We start from the raw sequence: 23,291 nt of genomic DNA on the forward strand, positions 1-23,291 counted from the left end.
CGGGAAGAACGACTGCAGGAAAGCCTCTGTGTGTGCTCAAATCTCTCTAATTTTACATTTGTGATCTCCTTGGGAGGTATAAGTAGGGGGAAGCAATATATTCAATACCTCATCCAGAAACACACCCTCTCAAAACCTGGACAGCAAGCTACACCATGATGCAAAGCGCCTCTCCTGCAGAGTCTGCCACTTGAGTTTGCTTTACAAAAGCTCTCCTGTTTGGAAGGTAGGAGACGAGATACTGGCAGAAGTAAAGCTGTGAGTACCGGGCGTGAGTCATGCTTCGCTAACTCAGATGGTAGAGCACTTGCCCGCAAAAGGCAAAGGTCCCGAGTTCGAGTCTCGGTCGGGCACACAGTTTTAATCTGCCAGGAAGTTTCATATCAGCGCACACTCCGCTGCAGAGTGAAAATCTCATTCTGGAAACTTCCCCCAGGCTGTGGCTAAGCCATGTCTCCGCTATATCCTTTCTTTCAGGAGCGCTAGTTCTGCAAGGTTTGCAGGAGAGCTTCTGTGAAGTTTGGAAGGTAGGAGACGAGATACTGGCAGAAGTAAAGCTGTGAGTACCGGGTGTGAGTCGTGCTTCAGTAGCTCAGATGGTAGAGCACTTGCCCGCGAAAGGCAAAGGTCCCGAGTTCGAGTCTCGGTCGGGCACACAGTTTTAATCTGCCAGGAAGTTTCATGCTGTGTTCTGTTAGCTAAAAACTCTTCAATCCAGCCACACAGCTCGCCTGATATTCTGTAGGCTCTTACTTTGTTTATCAGGGGACAGTGCGAAACTGTATAGAACGCCTTCCGGAAGTCAAGGAAAATGGCATCTACCTGGAAGCCTGTATCTAATATTTTCTGGGTCTTATGAACAAATAAAGTGAGTTGGGTCTCACACGATCACTGTTTCCGGAATCCATGTTGATTCCTACAGAGTAGATTCTGGGTTTCCAGAAATGACATGATACGTGAGCAAAAATCATGTTCTAAAATTCTACAACAGATTGATGTCAGAGATATAGGCCTATATTTTTGCGCATCTGCTTGACGACCCTTCTTGAAAACTGGGACTACTATAGAGACTTGCGGTACACAGCTGTTAGAAGGGGGCAAGTTCTTTCGCATACTCTGTGTAGAATCGAATCGGTATCCCATCAGATCCAGTGTACTTTCTTCTGTAGAGTGATTTCAGTTGCTTTTCTATTCCTTGGACACTTATTTCGATGTCAGCCATTTTTTCGTTCATGCGAGGATTTAGAGAAGGAGCTGCAGTGCGGTCTTCCTCTGTGAAACAGCTTTGGAAAAAGGTGTTTAGTATTTCAGCTTTACACATGTCATCCTCTGTTTCAATGCCATCATCATCCCAGAGTGTCTGGATATGCTGTTTCGATCCACTTACTGATTTAACGTAAGACCAGAACTTCCTAGGAATTTCTGTCAAGTCGGTACATTGAATTTTACTTTCGAATTCACTGAACGCTTCATGCATAGCCCTCCTTACGCTACCTTTGACATTGTTTAGCTTCTGTTTGTCTGCGAGGTTTTGGCTGCATTTAAACTTGCAGAAAAGCTCTCTTTGCTTTCACAGTAGTTTCCTAACTTTGTTGTTGAACCACGGTGGGTTTTTCCCATCCCTCACAGTTTTACTCGGCATGTACCTGTCTAAAACGCATTTTATGATTTCCTTGAACTTTTTCCTATAAACACTCAACATTGTCAGTGTCGGATCAGAAATTTTTTTTCGTTTTGATCCGTTAGGTAGTCTGAAATCTGCCTTCTATTACTCTTGCTAAATAGATAAACCTTCCTCCCTTTTTTATATTCTTATTTACTTCCATATTCAGGGATGCTGCAATGGCTTTATGATCACTGATTGCCTGTTCTGCACTTACAGAGTCAAAAAGATCAGGTCTGTTTGTTATCAGTAGGTCCTAGATGTTATCTCCATGAGTCGGTTCTCTGTTTAATTGCTCGAGGTAATTTTCGGGTATTGCACTCAGTATAATGTCACTCGATGCTCTGTCCCTACCACCCGTCCTAAACATCTGAGTGTCCCAGTCTATATCTGGTAACTTGAAATCTCCACCTAAGACTATAACATCCTGAGGAAATTTATGTGAAATGTATTCCAGATTTTCTCTCAGTTGTTCTGCCACTATTGCTGCTGAGTCAGGAGGTCGGTAAAAGGAGCCAATTATTAACCTATCTCGGTTGTTGAGTATAACCTCCACCCTACAATAATTCACAGGAACCATCCACTTCTATTTCACTACAGGATAAACTACTGCTAACAGCGACAAACACATTGCCACCGGTTGCATGCAATCTATTCTTTCTAAACACCATCTGTGCCTTTGTAAAATTTTGGCAGAATTTATCTCTGGCTTCAGCCAGCTTTCCGTACTTATAACGATTTCAGCTTCGGTGCTTTCTATCAGTGCTTGAAGTTCCGGTACTTTACCAACACAGCTTCGACAATTTACAATTACAATACTGATTGCTGCTTGGTCCCCGCATGTCCTGACTTTGCACCGCACCCTTTGAGGGTGTTGCCATTTCTGTACTTGCCTGAGGCCATCTAACATAAAAAACCACACAGTCCATGCCACACAACCCGTGCTACCTGTGTAGCTGCCTGCTGGGTGTAGTGGACTCCTGACCTATCCAGTGGAACCCAAAACCCCACCACCCTATGGCGCAAGTCGAGGAATCTGCAGTCGAGGAATTTACAGTTTAGTAGTAGTGTTGCTGCATACCACAACATCAAGGGAATTTGGGGCACAGTGATCCATTTACTGCCTTTAAGGCAAAGAACTGATGACAGCCACACGTTATGTCACTATGCAAAAAGTCTCTCATAACAACCAGCATTAGAGCCACCAGGCTGAGGTTCAGGTCGGCAACTGCAACCAGTGGCCACCATGCTGGAGGACTGGTCCAGCAACTGCTGGAGAGATGTCTTTGCATCAGCCCACCTTTTTTATTCTGATATCCTAAGGGTGGGGCCTTGCCACAAAACCTGTGTGTCACCCAATACTACAGGCTTTGCGAACCAGTGCCAGAAGTCACCGTGGGGGCCTTGGCTGCCAACTCTCTTTTGAGCTCCTCACTGGCCCATCATCACTACTGGGCCAGTGCGCTGACAGAAAATTCACTGCAGCACAGTGTCGCTTAACCATGGGCCATGAGATCTGCCCATGACCACACCCATGGAACAGAGACACTTTGCATTGGCAGAGGGCCACACCACCAGACTAGAGCACACAGCTGTGGTTGATTTTGCTTATTGGAGAAAAAGAATTTAGAGGCATGCCATCTGCCTTGCTGCAGCCATCTTTATTTCTAATGGACTACTGTAGCCCTTGAGACCCCATCAAATACACAGTGTGCAGGCTGGGAGAGCCCTCACCACTCTGGCAAGTAAAAGAAGAGATCCTCTACCCCTTTGTAGCAGTCATCACACCCCTGACCATTAATCCTGGTGTCCACTGTGGGGCCCCACTGCACCAATATATTTTATTGCCAGATAAGGTACATGCAACTGTCCATCTTGCTACACCGCTGCATTTTTATGACAGCAGTGAGATTGACAAAGGTGCTATGGTCATAGGCAATCCAAGTAAGTGACAGCATTTGTTTATTGTAACTGCTTGTGGGGGTCCTTGTTTCCATTTTTCCTGATTCTACATCTATTATTTTTAAGAATATCTTGGGAATGAAGGTAAGTGTATGTTTGGGACCTATAATCAAGTGCAAGTAGGAAACAGATATGTAAATGAGTAAATGGTGGAGGAGTGTAGTTGTAATTTAATGGTGATGTAAGCTATAAGCTATAAGAATATCTTGGGAATGAAGGCAAGTGTATGTTTGGGACCTATAATCAAGTGCAAGGAGGAAACAGTTATGTAAATTAGTGAATGGTGGAGGAGTGTAGATGTAATTTAATAGTGATGTAAGCTATAAGTTTAAGAGTCCTACAAGAATCCATGTTAGTAAACTTCTGGTTTGAAGTTAACATATAGTCAGAGTTGTGTATATAGTTACTATTCTTTTTTTAAAACTATACTATACTCCATAAACATTGGAATTAGTGTATGGGAAAACATATTGGGCACTAGCAATTTATGGAGTAGCGTAAGTGTATTAAGAGACACTGGTCATAGCTGAGAAAGGTCCTGTGGTGAAATAAAGCAGTGACATCAAGGTGCTTGTGCAGTGGGGTACACTGGAGTAGTATCTCAGGTATTGTGAGTTGAAACACTGAAGGTTATTATGAAGTATTGATGATTTATAGTTAAGATTATGTGTTAGAGAGTTATCATAAAGAAGGATTATTAAGGTGTGTATGCCCCAGGACAACTGGGAAATCTGGGAAAAACCCAGAAACTTTTTCATCTGGGAGACAACAAGGAAAAACCTAGGATTTTTTTAGAATTTAGGAATTTTTCATTATTTTAGATCTCAGTTAAATTTTTTGTTTTTTTGACTGGTAAGAACTAATACTCTAACAAAAAATTTGTCTTTAACCTGTACTGTAGACTGATACTGCAGTGATAAAACACAAACAAGAGGAAAACACCAAAATAAAACTTAAGTTGCAAAGAAGTGTGCAGGCTAGCATCAGCCAACAACAAAATGTATCAAAGCCTTTAGGATGAAGACTTGCATACTTTGCAACAACAAACTGCTTTCAGTAAGCATGATGTCACAACTGTTCACATTTCTAACAGATTGCAGTAAAATATTACTAATGGTAATTTGAAAAGTGTTACTTGCAAGGTAAATTTTCTTTTAGTCAAGAGGAATTATGTTACATGTGAGAATGTGTGATGAATTTCTTAACTTGAAGAACATTTAACACTCATTCAAAACTAAACACTTTGAGGACCAGCCACTTAGAAAAATTTCAGGTGCAGAAGAGCAGCTGTTTGTGCAATAATTTAAAATTTTACTCACACATTTGTATTCTATATAACTTAAAGGATAACACACACAATAAAATATCAGTATTATTATGTGAAAGCTTAGCTGTTCTTAAACCATTAACTTGTCTTATTTCTGTGTTCATACTACTTAACAGTGATGTTACTGTTGGCTGACATCATCATGTGTCCTATGCTCTGAACATCTTCTGTTATTGACTGGCAAGATCAAATCATGTGAGCTAGGATTGGCTGACAAAAGCACACCACAATCTCAGTTTCAATATTGTGGAAACTAATGTGCTGTGTTTGATAGAATTCATATTTATACTTTTATAATATGAAAATATTGAAAGTTGTGCTACTACACAAAAAAGATCTTTCCAAAATGCTTTGTTTTTCCCCTGTGTTTCATTTCCTAAAGCACCAGGAAGTTCTAATCTAGTGTATAAACCATTTACCATTCAAAGGATTGATAAGTTTTACAGTTATGAGAAAAAGTAAATGAAAAAGGTGTATTTTCACCAGTGTACTTTCACCCAGTAAAGAATGTGTTTCTCCCTGGGAAAATGTATTTCTTTAACCAGGAAAATGTGTATTCTTACCCAGAAAACCTGGGAAAATCAAGGATTTTTTTTTTCATTGCCCACTTATGCTTTATGATTATGAAGTATCGTTGGGTAATATAAAGGATGCAGGCCCTAGCCGGCAAAAGCATCTGTGGGTAAATAAATCAGTGATACTTGGGAGCTAATGGGGAATGGTACACTGGACAGGTCTCTCAGGGTGAAAGATAATGGATAATTCTCAAGTCCTTATAGGCATAATAACACAATGTAGCAGCTCAATGCTGAGGATTCACCAGACAGTGACAAAGCTACTGTGAGGGCACTTGTTGTCAGCTGCTGAGTCAGCTCCTTCCTGGCCCTTTGGCACCACCGAGTGACCACACTTTTGCACAGATGATGTGCTAAAATGCAGTGTTATTTCATGATGTGCCATCAGATTGATGATTCTCCCATGCACATGGAATATGTATGCTGTGGGTCAATGCTGGTCTGCACCACTGGGAAGGAGTAATCAAGAATTTACGTGCATTACATCTGTCTTGCTGCCACCACCTTCATCTCATACAAAATCCCATAGTCCTTGCCAGTCCACTGAACACTTGATGTCCATGGTTGCAGATCTTCTGCCACTCTGACAACTAGGACAGCTCCCCACCCCTCTGCAGCAGTCATGGCATCCACGACCGTCATATTTTGCCAGCCGCCAAGGGTCCTTATCTCACCTCTACAGTTGCTACATCCATTGCAGTGTCTGTAGTGGTAGCAGAGCATGAATCTTCATTGATGGTACCAAGCTGCCCATACTGGACTGGAGTGGCAGTACCTACACAATACTTTTAGGGATGAGTTGTGGCTGGTCAAGGCAATTAGTGACTGAAAGATATCCTTGACTATACGCAATGATTAAGATTGATGTTGCCTTATAGAATTATTTTGTGAGCCTGAGTAGCTTTCCACAATTGATAGGAGCTTCACAGTTTAATCAAACATCTATGTTGACAACTGTAATTTATCACATTTATAACAGCAAGATGATAACATTTTGAGTGGCAAATAATGGCCCAGAATAATCTTTATGTTTGCTTGTTGGTATAGCTGTGCCAGTCTGGATGCCAGCCTGAAACTTTGATCTTCCACAGTTTATGAGTGCTTGTAATGCCTGCAAGAAGTCCCACCCAAGAATAAAATTATGGCTACATTCTGTTGAAATTATAAATTCAAAAAGCTGTGTTCTATCACTGATAGTTATTCTTGCAAAACTGTTCCTTTCAGCTGGGCATGTTTCTGATTTACAACTTTCAGCACAATCACATTCATATCATAAAACATAGTCTTCTTTAGCGAGCAATGGTAAACGTTGAACATTACAGAAAAAGGAACCTGTGGGTCACTTAGTGCACAGACAGGTTGACTATCAACGATGACATTGATTAAATTTCCTGACATGTTGACAATCGTTGTTAATGGAAGATTTTCATTTTTTTGTGGCCTCAAGTCCATAGATGGTCACCTTGCTAAATTTTAATGAATTCACCATCTAGGCAAGCAGCTGGTACCTCTGTATGGTGACAGATAATGGCTGTGACATGCTGGAGAGGGATACAGCAAATGGGATTTGCCCCAAACATCAACTATAATTGTCCGTAGTTCACTGACATAAATACAACTGTTGTGATGGTAGACATCTGGGCATGTAGCAGTCATTGGCCAATTGTCTTCTTTTTGTGCAGTGGTGTACAACATATCCAGGGCAGCAAAAATGGAAACATACCAGCATGTTGTCTTGTGCCCTTCAAATGTTGTTCTTCTAAAGGGCATTATACTTGACAGGGGAGTTGGTTGTATCTGTGTTGTTTGGATCCTGGATTGTTGTTTGAAGGCTGCGGCATAAGATGGTGTTGGCCAGATCCATTCCTTCTGGCATGCTTAATTAATGGCAGGTTGGCACTGAAGATCAATACCTCTCTTCAATGTTCTCTATTACCTTCTGGCATATGGGGCTAACATTCATGGCTGCTATCTCTTGCTTACTTGGTCTCCAGTTTTGACTGCCATAAACTGCTGTATTTCTTCTCTCACAAACTGGTATATGAGAGAGATGAGGTCATGGCAGCCTTCCAGAACTGCCATAAGGACCACATTTGGGAGTGAGTCATACTTCTGTTATCTATCTTTGTCATATTACATCGATGTGCTGTCACCACCTAATGAATTCCTCAGGTGAAATCAGTAAGAGTCTGGTACATGTCTTCTGTGACTCATCTCATAAAGTAGCAGATTTTGTCGACTTCTGTCATATTTGGTTTCATAGTGTTGCATAGGACCAAAAATTCTGTACGCAACACTTTGATGTTTTCTCATGATGTTACTCTGCTCTTCAGTTGTTCTAAAGCCAATCAGCCTTGCTGTTAATTGCCCCCAAATGTTGTCTTCAGTTCACTTGTATTTTTTCCCAGCTAACAAGCTTTTTTTATCATGCTTGACTCACTGCTGGGCTGTACCATTCAGAAGAAGTACATATTTGTCAAACACAACAAGTCATCCTGCCTGTTGTTTTTGGCAACTCAGCCAAATGCTTTCAGCCATTTTGTCAGATCCTCACCATTGTCTCTGGAAAACATTGATGGGTGCCTAATGTGCAGCTGACTTGTTTGTGGTTTGTAATCCATTGGTTTCCTCAATATATGGACCTTGGGTGTGATGTATTGATAGTATTTTGGTTCCTGTACATGTAGATGATGACTTATATATTGTCTAATTGAAGCCATGGGGATGTAGATGTTTTTGAAGTACACAGTGCCTCCACCAGACTGTACCATGACATAACCTCACTAAAGTCCAAATCCGAAAGCAGGTCATAAATGAAGTACAACATTTGGTGTTGAAAGTATTTTCATTACGAACACCATTGTACAGACAGAACAGCACTTGACTCCTTTATGGAGAGTGTTGCTCGTTATACAAATATCAAATCTTCCAGAACATACAAACACAACAAATTTTGAGATCCTTCCACAAATGATAAATAGTAAACAAGAAATAATTGCTGCTGATTGGGACTGAACTGGTGATACACATCATGCCCGCCAGTGATGCTGACCACAGTGCCACCTTGCATGCTGTGTAGCTTGCAGCAATGAAAATATATAAGGACAGAAAGAAAGAGGAGGTGGATGAAAGGAAGAGCAAGTGAAGTGGTGTGAAGAAGTATTGACATACTGAACCAAAGAACATTAACGAACCTCAATTCAGCATGCTTTGGGAGACAGAAAAGCTATACGGAAAAGTAACATAGACACTTAAAACAGAGGTCAGCTTTGACTCTGTAAACAAAATTTTTCTAAGTGAGTTTGGATGTATTTTCAGAGGCAGTAATGTATCTGCCCCAGTTATGCTATCCAATACGAACAACAAATTTAACTTGACTGCCAACCAGAGCATTTAGGAACCATCAGAATCTGTCATTCACTCTTGGGCATAACTGAAAATTTGACATAAGATTTATGGGCACATTTAAGAAGTCATTGTAAATTTGATAGCTATTCTGGTATGTAGTTTGTCTTTTCTTCTCATTTGTCTGAATTGTCTCAACTGTGCAGACTGAGAGATAAAATACATTTTCCCCAAACACATTTTATTTCCTTCCATCTTAATGTCCCATTACAAACCAATGAATAAAATGTCTATGGCATAAACTTTTCTATCCATTTTAGTGTTGTTGTTAGTCATATATCTTTATTCTTTCTGGTGAGTGTTTCTTCTGATTTGACATTTTTTAAAAATTTTCTTGTTTTATACCATACGTATTTATTTTTCTGCAGCTCTCACTTTGAATGGTTGAAGCAGCTGCGTTATTACTGGGAGGAAGATATAGACAACTGTGTTGCACGAATGTCAAGTGCATGTTATGTTTATGGATATGAGTACCTGGGAGCATCTCCACGCTTGGTGATAACACCTCTTACTGATAAATGTTACCTTTGCCTGATGGGTGCTTTGCAACTAGACTTAGGTAGAAATCAATAATACCATATAAAAAGTAGTACTTGCTCAAGTCTAAGTTTTTGCTAATATTTTTGAAAGGAGTGAAATAATATCAGTGTTATTAATTATGTTTTAGGTGGAGCTCCTGCAGGACCAGCAGGTACAGGGAAAACAGAGACTACAAAAGATCTTGCTAAGTCATTGGCTATACAGTGCGTAGTGTTCAACTGCTCAGAAGGTCTGGATTATAAGGTAACTGCCAGATTTCTCTTGAGGGTTGTCTTTGGAATATGTAAATTCCCACCTTTTGAATTGCTTAACACATTAGTGAGAGGGTTTGAACTTAAATAGTGGCAACTATTTGTTCACAACCGATACAAAAGAGTTACGTGTTTGCACCTGTTACTGTCCTTCAGAGTAGTCACCAGCATTTTGTAGAACCCCTTGCCAGCGATGTGGAAGGTCTAGTACACTGTTAGCAGAGCCTGTTATGTTGACGGTGTGAATGAAGTGGTCTAAAGTTATGGTGATTGTCATGTAAGACTGTGATGGTGTTATCCTAACACATTATGTTCCTCCATGGTAGACCATCAATGCACAGTATTACGGTAAATTTTTGAAGGATCACTTGCATTCAGCTTTGTGAAAGAAGCGATGACACTTTCTGCACAACCCACCCATCATTTTGCATGACAATGCACGGACACATACAGCGCAAGCTGTGGCTGCTCTGTTCCGTTGATGGGACTGGGAAGTACTGTACCATCCACTATACTCCTCAAACTTAAGTGCTTGTGACCTTGATTTTATTCTGAAGATGCAGGAACCACTTCATGGCATTCGCTTCAGAACTGTTCCAGAGATTCGACAGGCAGTAGACCACTCCATTCGCACCGTCAACAGAACAGGCTCTGCTAATTGTATACTACGTCTTCCACATCACTGGCAATGTGTTCTACACAATGCTGGTGACTACTTTGAAGGACAATAAACATGTAACAGTTTTGTATCAGTTGTCAATAAATAGTTGCCACTATTTTAGTTCCAACCCTGTAATAATTCACTCAAAATTTTCAAGTACCTAAGTGCATTTGTTCAGACACATTTTATATTGTTAAATATGACAAAAATTGCAAAGAAAGGAAATTAACAAAAAAGTTCTCAAATTACTTGTAGATTAAACCATAAAAATACATATTTGTTTTATTTTATTCTTTAAACAAAAAAGTAAATTCCATTGAATATTATTGTATCTGCAATTTTTTAGGATGCAAATACTCATTTCATGACAATGATTCCTATCAAAATAACCTAATAAATATGACTGACTGTAACATAATGTATTTTATTCATTATTAATATATACACTGGTCAGACAGTGGAAAATCTCTGTGTAATAACATCAATATGAAAGGGATAGGTTGCTGCTCACCACATAGAAGAGGCACTGACTGGCTTACAGACGCAATGAAGCAGACTGCCACATAATATTCATCTACTGGATTAAGTCATTCATCAGACATACCAGGATAGTGGGGTGGTTAAGTGCAACATTGGGAGGCTGTCCTGGAATTGCAGCCGGACGGGGGGGGGGGGGGGGGGGGGGGGAGTTAAGAGGAGAGAAGAGAAGTACAGAAAGTGAAAGGACAATGCAGGTGCACTGGTGGGATATAAGGCTGGAGTAGGGAATGGAATGGGCAGGTGGGTGGTGGTCAGTAACTAGCAAAGGTTGAGGCCAGGGGGATAATTGGAGTAAATGAGGCCAGGGGGATAATTGGAATAAATGAGGCCATGGGGATAATTGGAATAAAGGACATGTTGCAGAGAGAGTTCTGACCTGCACGATTCAGAGAAGGTGGTGTTTGACCAAAAAATTTAGAAGGTGTTAGCTGTGAAACAGGCATTGAAGTCAAGCCCACAGTGTTTGGGTGGCATCCCCAGTGGTGTTCCAGCTGTCTCTTGGCCACAGTTTGGCAGTGTCCATTAATTTTTACAATCATCTTATTAGCTGTCATGTCCACATAGAATGTGCCACTTTGGTTGCAGGTAAGTTGGTTGATCACAAGGCTGCTTTCACAGGTGGCTCAGCCTTGCATGAGCAGGAGATGCCAGTGACAGGACTGGAGTAAGTGTTAGTGGGAGGGTGTTTGTGACTAGTCTTGCATCTATGTCTATTGCAGGAATAGGAGCCATGGGCAAGGGGATTGGATTAGGGGTGGAAGAGGAATGGACAAGGATATTGCAAAGGTTGGGTGTAATTTGGAATACTGCTGTGTGAGGAGGATATTTATTAGTTGAGAGCATGACAAGAATTAGTTAAAACTCTGACAAAGAATATGATTCAGTGCTCCAGTCTTGGATGGTACTGAGTTGTGAGAAGGGTGTTCCTTTGAGACCAGACAGTGGTTACATAGCAGATAGGGAGCAAGGCTTGGGAGATCTGGATTGAGTGTGAGGACGCCCTATCCACATTCATCCAGAACATCAACAACTTCTGACCAATTCAGTTCATCTGGTTCTCCAAAGTCCCATCAGCCACCTTCCTCAGAGTTAATCTCCAACTCAAGAATGGTTACATCAGTACCTCTGTCCACATCACATCTACTAATCATCAGCAGTACTTCTACCTCAACAGTTACTACTGATTCTACACACAGAAGTCCCTTCAATTCAGCCTAGCCACATGCATCTGTAGTGATGTGTGGTCCTTTCTAAACATTCCCAGCGTCTCACAGAGGCCTTCACAGACAAAAATTATCCTCCCTACCTCATCCAGAAATAGATCTCCTGTGCCTTGTCTCCATAGCCACTTACCATCCCCTAAACACTTACAGTCTTCCCACAAAGAGTACTCATTTATGCCTCAGTATCACCCAGAACTGAAGCAACATAATCACATTCTCTGCTGTGGTTTTGATTACCTCTCAGTGTGGCCTGAAAAGATAAATATTCTCCAAACTATCTTCCCCTTCCCTCCCACCGTGGTATTCCACCATCCAACCAACCTATTCAGTATCCTTGGTTATAATATGTAACTCTTTTCATGCAAGTTGTTAATATCCTTCCGCATTCTTCAACAGGTTTCACACCTAACGAATTAATGTTCTGAACAAAACAAACGAATAAGTGGGAGTTGGCCATACCGAAGGTACACACTACAGAAATGGCAGTACAAGACAAAATCAAACATGCTATGGTTATACTAGAAAACAGGGCCAAGTATAGGAAGAAAATTTACAATAAGAAACTGAAACCAGTTACACAATTTTTTGAAGGGTAATGAGCCCTCTTATGGATGCACCCTAAATCAACAAAATTCGGCAAACTGAAGAAGAAGTGGCAGTTACTCTATTCAGGACCATATGGAATATCCAAAGTACTATATCCTGGGATGTACAGATTAGTATATGAGAAAACAAGTCAAGACAAGGGTCTCCACCCTCACAAACATATAAAAGCTTTTGTAGAATGATGAATCTAGGTAGCATTTTTTCTTTCTGTCACAAGATAATTGTACATAGTGTATGTAACGCTAAGTTTAATTTTTCTTCTGGAGTGTATTTTAAGACAAAGTAATGTGTTTTGGCATAAGTAATTCTTTTGATTTGTCCATGTAGGCATACAATTAACAGCAATGTGAAGTAATACACTGCTTCATACAAAGCAAAATTACAATCAAAGTTAGCATATGACACAGCTATCCTCACTCAACATTATGCGCTGGCGCCAGCAGAAGGAGAGGAAACATTGACCTCTACGCATGCGTGACAGGCTGGCAGAATGCGCAACCAAATAGGAATGCAATATATACAAGTACTTAAACTATATACAAAGTAAACGGAAATACTACACAAATACATCCAGTGTCTAAGAACTAGGGAATCTATTGATATATGTATATAGTGATTTAATTAAATACTAACTTATGTACAACATATTTACAAGCAAAAAGAAGCATTATGAAAAATTATATGAGATGTGTTAGCTAAGGACAAACGACAAAATACCGTAAGAAATGACAATTAATTTTCTTTGAAGAGTAAATGATCATAATGGGCAGCAAAATAAATGAATGTCTGTGAATTTAAACAAAGTATGGAAATATCTGCAGATGTATGCAATGACCAAATGTGTCAGTGGCTACGGAGCTACATAATGCAATTAGTTTTGAGTTTATTTTCTTTCAGTGGCCAGTGCATCGTTGAGGTGCAGAAGAAGAGTATTACATCAAGAATAGCAGGTACCAAATCAAGAAATGTGCCGTGCCTCAAGTACACAATTTAGTTATAAGGATATTTATAAAAAGGTCATATGGGAAATTAAAAATGAAATATGCATTGTTGCAGTATATCTCCATGATAATTATCAGTACCTGTTCGCTACAGAGTACACAGAAACATTAAAGCATTAGATTTTACAAAAACCAATTAAATTTTATCTTGTCACATGAATCCTTGAATAGTGACATTTCCAGGTATTTGAGAAAGATAAGTCTACAATGGTTAAAACATCATATTTCACACTAACCTACACATGAATTGAAGTAAATAGCACTAGCACATAAAGAAACAACATGGTGCTATGTGAATGATTAGTCAGTACACATTATTTCCATGAAACAAAAGTTCATTGACAACTAGTAGATGGCTATACGAGTAACGTTTCCTGAAAAATTCTTGAACAAGTAGATGAGGATTTCCTTTCTTCCCTCCTAAACAAAGGAGCCAGCACCAAGCACAGTTAAGCCAGCAATTCACAATGTTTTAGTCCACTTTCCTAAGTTTTTCTCCCTCCTCTACATAAGGAAGAAATGAGTTCCCACAAGTGATAAAACGCTGTCTATAAAATGAAGTAGAAATATATCATATGCTTGTATTGTATCATGATAATGTGTATGTAATTAATTTGTATTTGTGATGTGAACAAAGACAAATTGAAGCTAACAATCTATAGTGACAGAAACCAGATAATGAAAATTTTATGACATTTTAAAACTTAAGAAATTTATGCTCGTAGTTTAAGCGATGAATGGAATGTCATCCATATGTATCAGCTACCATGTTATGTATGTTGTTGTACCTCAATACTTGTATGAATTTTCATTGGAAACCAAACTCCATATGAAGAAGTGAACTTTGAGAGCACAAGCAGTTTATATGTTTTGGACGGCTATATGTGTCTTTCAACAAGTGGATGGTCAAGTGGGGTGACATGAACATGCCTGTGCAGTGAAATAATTTCGGAGTATCGTGGCTCACAATGCTTGATACATTAACAAGTGAACTATAGTTTTTCAAGCCGGTACTTAGCTCATCGATGGATGCTGTTAGCTGGGGTTCTCTATGCTGAAAATATGATACGACAGGTAATAATGACGCCTGAGCCATGAATATGGAGATCTTCTGCCACAGGGTTGGATTTTGAAGAATAAGCACACACCCACTGCACCCAGAATGAAGACAAATGTCATGGCTATTCTTCAATATGCGACACTCAGGTGGAAGTGTGTGACACACAATGTGAAATCAACATTAAGAAAATGAGTGCACACACGTGTGATGGTAGCAGCTCACATATTAACCCTTGGCGACTAGTTCTTAGCTGTATAAGCAAAAAACACTGTACGTCTACATACCATGTCAACGCACAGTGTGGGGCAATTGTGTAAGTACATGATGAAAGACCCCCAGGATATCATAAAGTTAAAAATTATTAAAAACGAAAAATGAAACACCAATCGACCATAAGCATTGGCAAAGATGTTAATTATGAATGCACGGTAAGGCGCAGAAAAATGAAAAATTTGTAATTCATTTTTTACGTGATTTTATTTCTCACTCACTTGTATGTAGAAGATCTGTTAAGAAGTGTTGTTTGGAGGATGACGGGCTATGAGTGTTTTGTATCATATATATTTTGAAATAAGAAAAAATTTGATACCAGTATTAACTGTTTTTTATTCAAGTCAAGTGAAACTAAGTAAGGAGGATTTTCTTATTTATGACATGCACTGGTGTAATTGGAATCTGATGCCTGCATCTACAATTGAAAGGTAAGAGAAGAGGTCTGATAGCCTAAAAAGTTGTACAAGTGATGAACATTTCTAATAACGCAATTGTATTATCCTTTTCAAATGTTTTCATATGTGTATCATTTTATTTATTTACAACAAACTCCGTGCAACGTTGTATCATACCACCATACCACAGCACTGTTCAAGGACTAGCAGCAACCAGACTAGAAAATGGTCATCCTATACATAGGCTGCCATTAACCCCATAGCACAAATGGCTGCATTCGAAGTGGTGCCTTTATTGGGAAGCATGGACTGGTGATTTATGGCATTGCATTGTGTTCAGTAATGAATCGCAGCTCTGCACACCACCCTGTCAGTGTGTGTGTGTGTGTGTGTGTGTGTGTGTGTGTGTGTGTGTGTGTGTGTGTGTGTGTGTGTGCATGTATCTAAAAACAAAGATGATGTAACTTACAAAAAAAAGTGTTGGTATGTTGTTACCCTAGTTGGAAAGAAGGACAGGTATACACTCGCTCACACACACATATCCATCCACACATATACAGACACAAGCAGACATATGTAAAGGCAAAGAGTTTGGGCAGAGATGTCAGTCGAGGCGGAAGTACAGAGGCAAAGATGTTGTTCAATGACAGGTCAGGTATGAGCGGTGGCAACTAGAAATTAGCGGAGGTTGAGGCCTGGTGGGTAACGGGAAGAGAGGATATATTGAAAGGCAAGTTCTGATAGGTTGGTATTAGTGGGAAGTATCCAGATAACCCGGACGGTGTAACACTGTGCCAAGTTGTGCTGGCCATGCACCAAGGCATGTTTAGCACAGGGTGATCCTCATTACCAACAAACACTGTCTACCTGTGTCCATTCATGCAAATGGACAGTTTGTTGCTGGTCATTCCCACATAGAAAGCTTCACAGTGTAGGCAGGTCAGTTGGTAAATCATGTGGGTGCTTTCACACGTGGCTCTGCATTTGATCGTATACACCATCTGGGTTACATGACTGGAGTAGGTGGTGGTGGGAGGGTGCATGGGACAGCGGCGGTTACAAGGGTAGGAGCCAGACGATAGGGAAGGTGGTTTGGGGATTTCATAGGGATGAACCAAGAGGCTACGAAGGTTAGGTGGATGGCGGAAACACACTCTTGGTGGAGTGGGGAGGATTTCATGAAGGATGGATCTACTCCCAGATTCAACCAAACAGACCTCGTCAAAGATTTACTGTCCTACACTCGTACTCTCGGCTGGAAATATCACTTTGCCATGAAGAAAAATAATCCTAATCCTACTCTCAATGATCCAACTCCCCAAGACACTATCCAAATTGAACCCTTCCTGGAACAGTTCCGTCCTCCATCACAGCAGGACCCACCTCTTCTTCCTCAAAATCACCCCCTCCAAACCTTCCAGGAATTTCTCAATTCCAGCCTTGCCTCTCAATCCTTCTTGAAAAACCTTAATCCTGCTCCCAACATCACCACTGCTGAAGCCCAGTCTATCCGTGATCTGAAGGCTGACCGATCCATCGTCATTCTTCCAGTGGACAAGGGTTCCACGACCGTGGTACTTGATCGTCGGGAGTATGCGGCTGAGGGACTGCGTCAGCTTTCGGACAATACTACGTACAAAGTTTGCGAAGATAATCCCATTCCTGATGTCCAGGCAGAGCTTCAAAGAATCCTCAGAACCTTAGGCCCCCTACAAAACCTTTCACCTGACTCCATCAACCTCCTGACCCTACCGACACCCCGCACCCCTACCTTCTACCTACTATCTAAAATTCACAAACCCAATCATCCCGGCCGCCGCATTGTTGCTGGTTACCAAGCCTCCACAGACATACCAACAATTAAAGGGAACAGGCATGGGTACCAGGATGGCCCCTTCGTACACCAACCTATTCATGGGTTGCTTAGAGGAAGCCTTCTTGGTTACCCAGGCCTGCCAACCCAAAGTTTGGTACTGATTTATTGATGACATCTTTATGATCTGGACTCACAGTGAAGAACAACTCCAGAATTTCCTCTCCAACCTCAACTCCTTTGGTTACTTCAGATTCACCTGGTCCTACTCCAGATCCCATGCCACTTTCCTTGACGTTGACCTCCATCTGTCCAATGGCCAGCTTCACACATCCGTCCACATCAAACCCACCAACAAGCAACAGTACCTCCATTACGACAGCTGCCACCCATTCCATATTAAATGGTCCCTTCCCTAAAGCGTAGGTCTTCGTGGCAAACGAATCTGCTCCAGTCCTGAATCCCTGAACCATTACACCAACAACCTGAAAACAGGTTTTGCATCCCGCACCTATCCTCCCGACCTGGTACAGAAGCAAATAACCAGAGCCACTTCCTCATCCCCTCAAACCCAGAACCTCGCACAGAAGAACCACAAAAGTGCCCCACTTGTGACAGGATACTTTCCGGGACTGGATCAGACTCTGAATGTGGTTCTCCAGCAGGGATACGACTTCCTCAAATCCTGCCCTGAAATGAGATCCATTCTTCATGAAATCCTCCCCACTCCACCAAGAGTGTCTTTCCGCCGTCCACCTAACCTTCATAACCTCTTGGTTCATCCCTATGAAATCCCTAAACCACCTTCCCTACCCTCTGGCTCCTACTTTTGTAACTGCCCCCGGTGTAAAACCTGTCCCATGTACCCTCCCACCACCACCTACTCTAGTCCTGTAACCCGGAAGGTGTATACGATCAAAGGCAGAGCTACGTGTGAAAGCACCCACGTGATTTACCAACTGACCTGCCTACACTATGAAGCTTTCTATGTGGGAATTACCAGCAACAAACTGTCCAATTGCATGAATGGACACAGGCAGACAGTGTTTGTTGGTAATGAGGATCACCCTGTGCTAAACATGCCTTGGTGCATGGCCAGCACAACTTGGCACAGTGTTACACCGTCCGGGTTATCTGGATACTTCCCACTAATACCAACCTATCAGAACTTGCCTTTCAATATATCCTCTCTTCCCATTACCCACCAGGCCTCAACCTCCGCTAATTTCTAGTTGCCACCGCTCATACCTCACCTGTCATTGAACAACATCTTTGCCTCTGTACTTCCGCCTTGACTGATATCTCTGCCCAAACTCTTTGCCTTTACATATGTCTGCTTGTGTCTGTATATGTGTGGATGGATATGTCTGTGTGTGTGCGAGTGTATACCTGTCCTTTTTCCCCCCTAAGGTAAGTCTTTCTGCTCCCGGGATTGGAATTACTCCTTACCCTCTCCCTTAAAACCCACATCCTTTCGTCTTTCCCTCTTCTTCACTCTTTCCTGATTAAGCAACTGAGGGTTGCGAAAGCTTGAATTTTGTGTGTGTGTTTGTGTTTGTTTGTGTGTCTATCAACATACCAACGCTTCCGCTTGGTAAGTCACATCATCTTTGTTTTGAGATATATTTTTCCCATGTGGAATGTTTCCCTGCCCTTGTAAAATGCATTTAGACTAAACTTCATGTCCATTTTCCTGTTGTTTTTTCTTTACATTCTGCCCAAACTTCCCTCATTCATGTACTGTGTTTCTGCTTCCATTCTTCCATCGACTTTAGGTCCTGTGTTCTCTTCGTCTTCTCTTTTTTCCTGTTCACCCGGTGTTCCTTCATGCTCTGGCTGTGTTCTTGTCATCTCTGTTCGGTCCATTGTGTTCATTTGTCTTGTTGTGTCTCTTGTAGTTTGTTCCTGATCAGGTTCCTAAGGAGTGTTTTGTTTGTATTGTTTCCTGTCTTATGTTGAGGTGTTGGATGTCATTTCTTATTTCATTCATCCATTTGTTGGTTTTCCTTGTGCTAACCCAGTCCAAGATCTGTCTTGTTATCCTATGGAGTGCCATTCTGCTGAGGTGTCCGTAAAACTGTAGTCTTCATATCCTGATTTGGTCTGTTGTTTTCTCTGTGTATTTGTATAGTTCTTCTGCTGGTCTCTTTATCCATACCCCATTTTTTTGCGTCACCCCAAATAGTTTCCTGAGTATTTTTCATTCCAATTTCTCTATCTGTTTGATTTGTGTCTGTCCATTCACTACTGTGGTCTTGGCTCTGTATAGTGCTTCTGGTAGCACCACCGTCTTGTAGAGTTGTAGCTTGGCCTCTCATGAGACAGGTTTCTTATTGTAGTGATTCCAAGTCAGTTTGTGGGTCTTCTCTAGTTTCGCTGTTCTCTCTTCATGAAATATATTATTTCTTCCTGTAATCTGTTTTGTTTCTGCTAGGTATTTGAAATTTTCTGTTCTGGCTATTTTCCCATATTTTGTGTGTAGTGATGGGTGTTTTTGGGTTCTCATAAACTGTGTTTTCTCATATGATATCTGTAGTCCGGTCTTGGCTGCGATTTTGTGTAGTTGCTCTGAGGCTCTTATTGTTTCTGATTCTAGTACTATTACGATGGCTAAATCATCTGCGAATGCTAGGCACTTGACTCTTACTTTTCCTAAGAGGACTCCTTTCTGTGTCTTTTCCCATTCCTTCACTATTTTGTCCAGTACCATGTTGAACAGCGTATGCCTTCTTGATGTCAATGAAGGTCATGCTTATGTTCTGTTTGTGTTGCAGTGTCATCTTAAGGTTCCATATCTGTTCATCACACGACCTGTGTTTACGAAACCAAGCCTGGTATTCGCCAGTTAGGTGGTCTGTTTGCTTCTCCAATCTATTTAGCAGTGCTTTGGAAATTATCTTATATGTGACAGGCAACAGCGAAATGCCCCTATAGTTGTTTGGGTCTGACTTATCCACTTTTTTGTGTAGAGAGTGTATCAGTGCTGTGCGCCATTCTTTCAGTATCTCTTCTGCTTCCCATATCTGTTTCATGATGTTGTTTATGTGTTCTGTGAGAATTCCACGATGACTCCATCCTGTCCTGCTGCTCTATTGTTCTTGATATTCTTGATTATTTCTCTTACTTCTTCTATCAATGGCGGTTTGCTATCTGGGTGTGGTGTGGGTTCCTCTGTGTCCAGTTTGTCTGTTGGTGATTCTGTATTTAGAAGTTTCTTGAAGTACTTCACTAGGAGGTTACAGTTGTTCTAGGTGTTGGTCTCTAATGTGCTGTCCAGTCTCCTAAAGCAGAGGTTTGGTGCTTGGTATTTCATCATGTTATCTCTGAATGTCCTGTAGAAATTCCTTGTGAAATCTGCTTCCATCTCTTCTAGTTTCTGTTTGTTGTAGTTTCGTTTTTCTTTATGGATAGTTTTACTTGTCTGTTTCCATGTTTTGAGAAATTCTTGCCAGTTTTCTGGTATCTTCCTGCTATTGAACTTCTTCCACATGTTGATTCATCTTTCGATTGACAGGTCACATGTATAGATATACCAGCGGTGTTTCCTGGTTCTCAGTGCTACTGCTAATTTCATGGCTTCCTGAAGCTTTCCTTATAGCTGTTCCCAATTTTGCATTGTTCCTATCTTAATTTTCCCCAGTATTTTCTCTTGGTTGAGTGTTTGATATTCTGGTTCTGTGCCAATTTTTATGCTATCAGACGTCTCTTACATTACAATTGTAGATGCATGCAGCAAACTTCAAGTACACCAGTGCATGTCATAAGTAAGAAAATCCTCCTTTCTCAGTTTCACCTCACTTGAATAAAAATACTTAATACTGGTATCAATATTTTTATTATTTTGAAACATGTTACAAAACACTTGTAGCCCATCATCCCCCAAATGGCACTTCTTAACAGAAGTTCTACATACAAGAGAGAGTGAATAAAAAAAATCATGTACAAAAAAAGAATGGCAGTTTTTTCATTTGCCTGCACCTTACCATGCATGCATAATTAATGTCTTTGCCAATGCTTATGGTCGACTGGCATTTCATTTTTCATTTTTAATTAATTTTAACGTTACGATATCCTGGGGGTAATTCATCATGTGCCGACACAATTGTCCCCACATTATATGTTGACATGGTACAGTGTTTTTTGCTTTTACATTTGCTGATAGGGTTCAATATCATTTATTTGTCAGCATCTCTTTTATTTAATGGAATGGATATGTCAGGTTATCCTACGTATGTTAGAGTTCTACAAGGAATTTAAAGATTATATACATCATATGGAAGTCATTACGTATCTGAATTTAGTGTGCTAACAATAATGTTCAGTTTGCTTCATTCTCACTGCCGGGTTTTGCCCTTGTGCACTGGCAGAACCAGTCAACAGTGGTCAACATGTCAGTTGCTACCGTCGCACGTGCATGCACTTGTTTTCTTGGTGTTTATATCACAGTGAGAGCCACACTTCCACCTGAGTGTCACATATTGAAGAATTGCCATGACATTTGTCTTCATTCTGGGTGCAGTGGGTGTGTGCTTATTGTTCAAAATCCAACCCTGTGACAGCAGATGTCCATATTCATGGCCCAGGCGTCATTATTACCTGTCGTATCATATTTTCAGCGGAGAGAACCCCAACCAACAGCATCCATTGATGAGCTAAGTACCGGCTGGAACAACTATAGTTCACTTGTTAATGTATCAAGCATTGTGAGCCACGATACTCAGAAAATATTTCATTGAACAAGCATGTTCATGTCACCCTACTTGACCATTCACTTGTTGAAAGACACATATAGCAATATAGTATAAATTGCTTGCTTTTAATGTTCATTTCTTCATATGGAATTTGGTTCCCAATCAAAATTCATACAAGTATTGAGTTACAACAACATACATAACATGGTAGCTTATACATTCCATCCATCGCTTAAACTACGAGCATAAGTTTCTTAAGTTTTAAAATGTCATAAAATTTTCATTAACTGGGTCCTGTTACTACAGTTTGTTTGTTAGCTCCAACTTATCTTTGTTCACATCACATATACAAATTAATTACATACACATTATCATGATACAATACAAACATATGATACATTTCTGCATCATTTTATAGATAGGCTTTTATCACTTATGGGAGCTCATTGCTCCCTTAGGTAGAGGAGGGAGAAAAACATTGGAAAGAGGATTAAATCATTATGCATTGGTGGCCTAACTATGCTTGGCGCCACCTCCTTTGTTTCGTGGGGAAGAAAGGAAATACTCATCTACTGGCTCAAGGATTTATGAGGAAATGTTAGTCGGGGCAGTCACAGACTAGTTGTCAAGGAACTTTTGTTTCACGGAAATAATGTGTACTGACTAATCATTCCATGGCACCATGTTGTTTCTTCATGTGCTAGTGCTATTTACTTCAATTCAAATGTAGCTTAGTGAGAAATATGACATTTTAACCATCGCAGACTTACGTTTCTCACATACCTAGAAATGCTGTTATTCAAGCTTTCATTTGACATTATGATAATTAATTGTTTTTTTTTTGCAAAATCTCATGCTTAAATGTTTATGTGTACTCTGCAGCGAATAGGTACTGATACTTGTCATGGAGATATAGTGTGACAATGCATATTTCATTTTTCATTTGCCTTATGACCTTTGTATAAATATCCTTGTAATTACATTGTTTACTTGAGGCATGGCACATTTCTTGATTTGGTACCTGTTGCTCTTGAAGTAATTGTCTTCTATGGCACTGTGACAATGTACTGGTTGCTGAAAGAAAAACACTTCAAACTGATTGCTTTATGTAGCTCGGTAGCCACTGACACATTTGGTCATTGCATACATCTGCAGATATTTCCAGTCTTCATTTAAATTCAATAGGCATTTATTTATTTTGTTACCTGACCATTTACTCTGCAAAGAAAATTAATTGTCATTTCTTATGGTATTTTGTCATTTGTCCTTAGCTAACACGTCTCATATAATTTTTCGTAATGCTTC

The 23,291-nt window shown here is 40.4% G+C and overlaps 1 protein-coding gene across 1 annotated transcript in view; it reads left to right on the plus strand.

Annotated features, from left to right (window-relative positions):
- Positions 1-23,291, plus strand: part of LOC126188640 (dynein axonemal heavy chain 6) — a 1,044,937-nt gene that overhangs the window by 312,790 nt on the left and 708,856 nt on the right. The window contains exons 66-67 of the mRNA XM_049930241.1: positions 9,301-9,491; positions 9,600-9,715. Coding sequence (XP_049786198.1) covers positions 9,301-9,491; positions 9,600-9,715 — 307 coding nt within the window. The remainder of the gene's footprint in view (positions 1-9,300; positions 9,492-9,599; positions 9,716-23,291) is intronic.

The sequence above is a fragment of the Schistocerca cancellata genome, chromosome 5 (assembly GCF_023864275.1).
Source record: "Schistocerca cancellata isolate TAMUIC-IGC-003103 chromosome 5, iqSchCanc2.1, whole genome shotgun sequence".
NCBI lineage: Eukaryota > Metazoa > Arthropoda > Insecta > Orthoptera > Acrididae > Schistocerca > Schistocerca cancellata.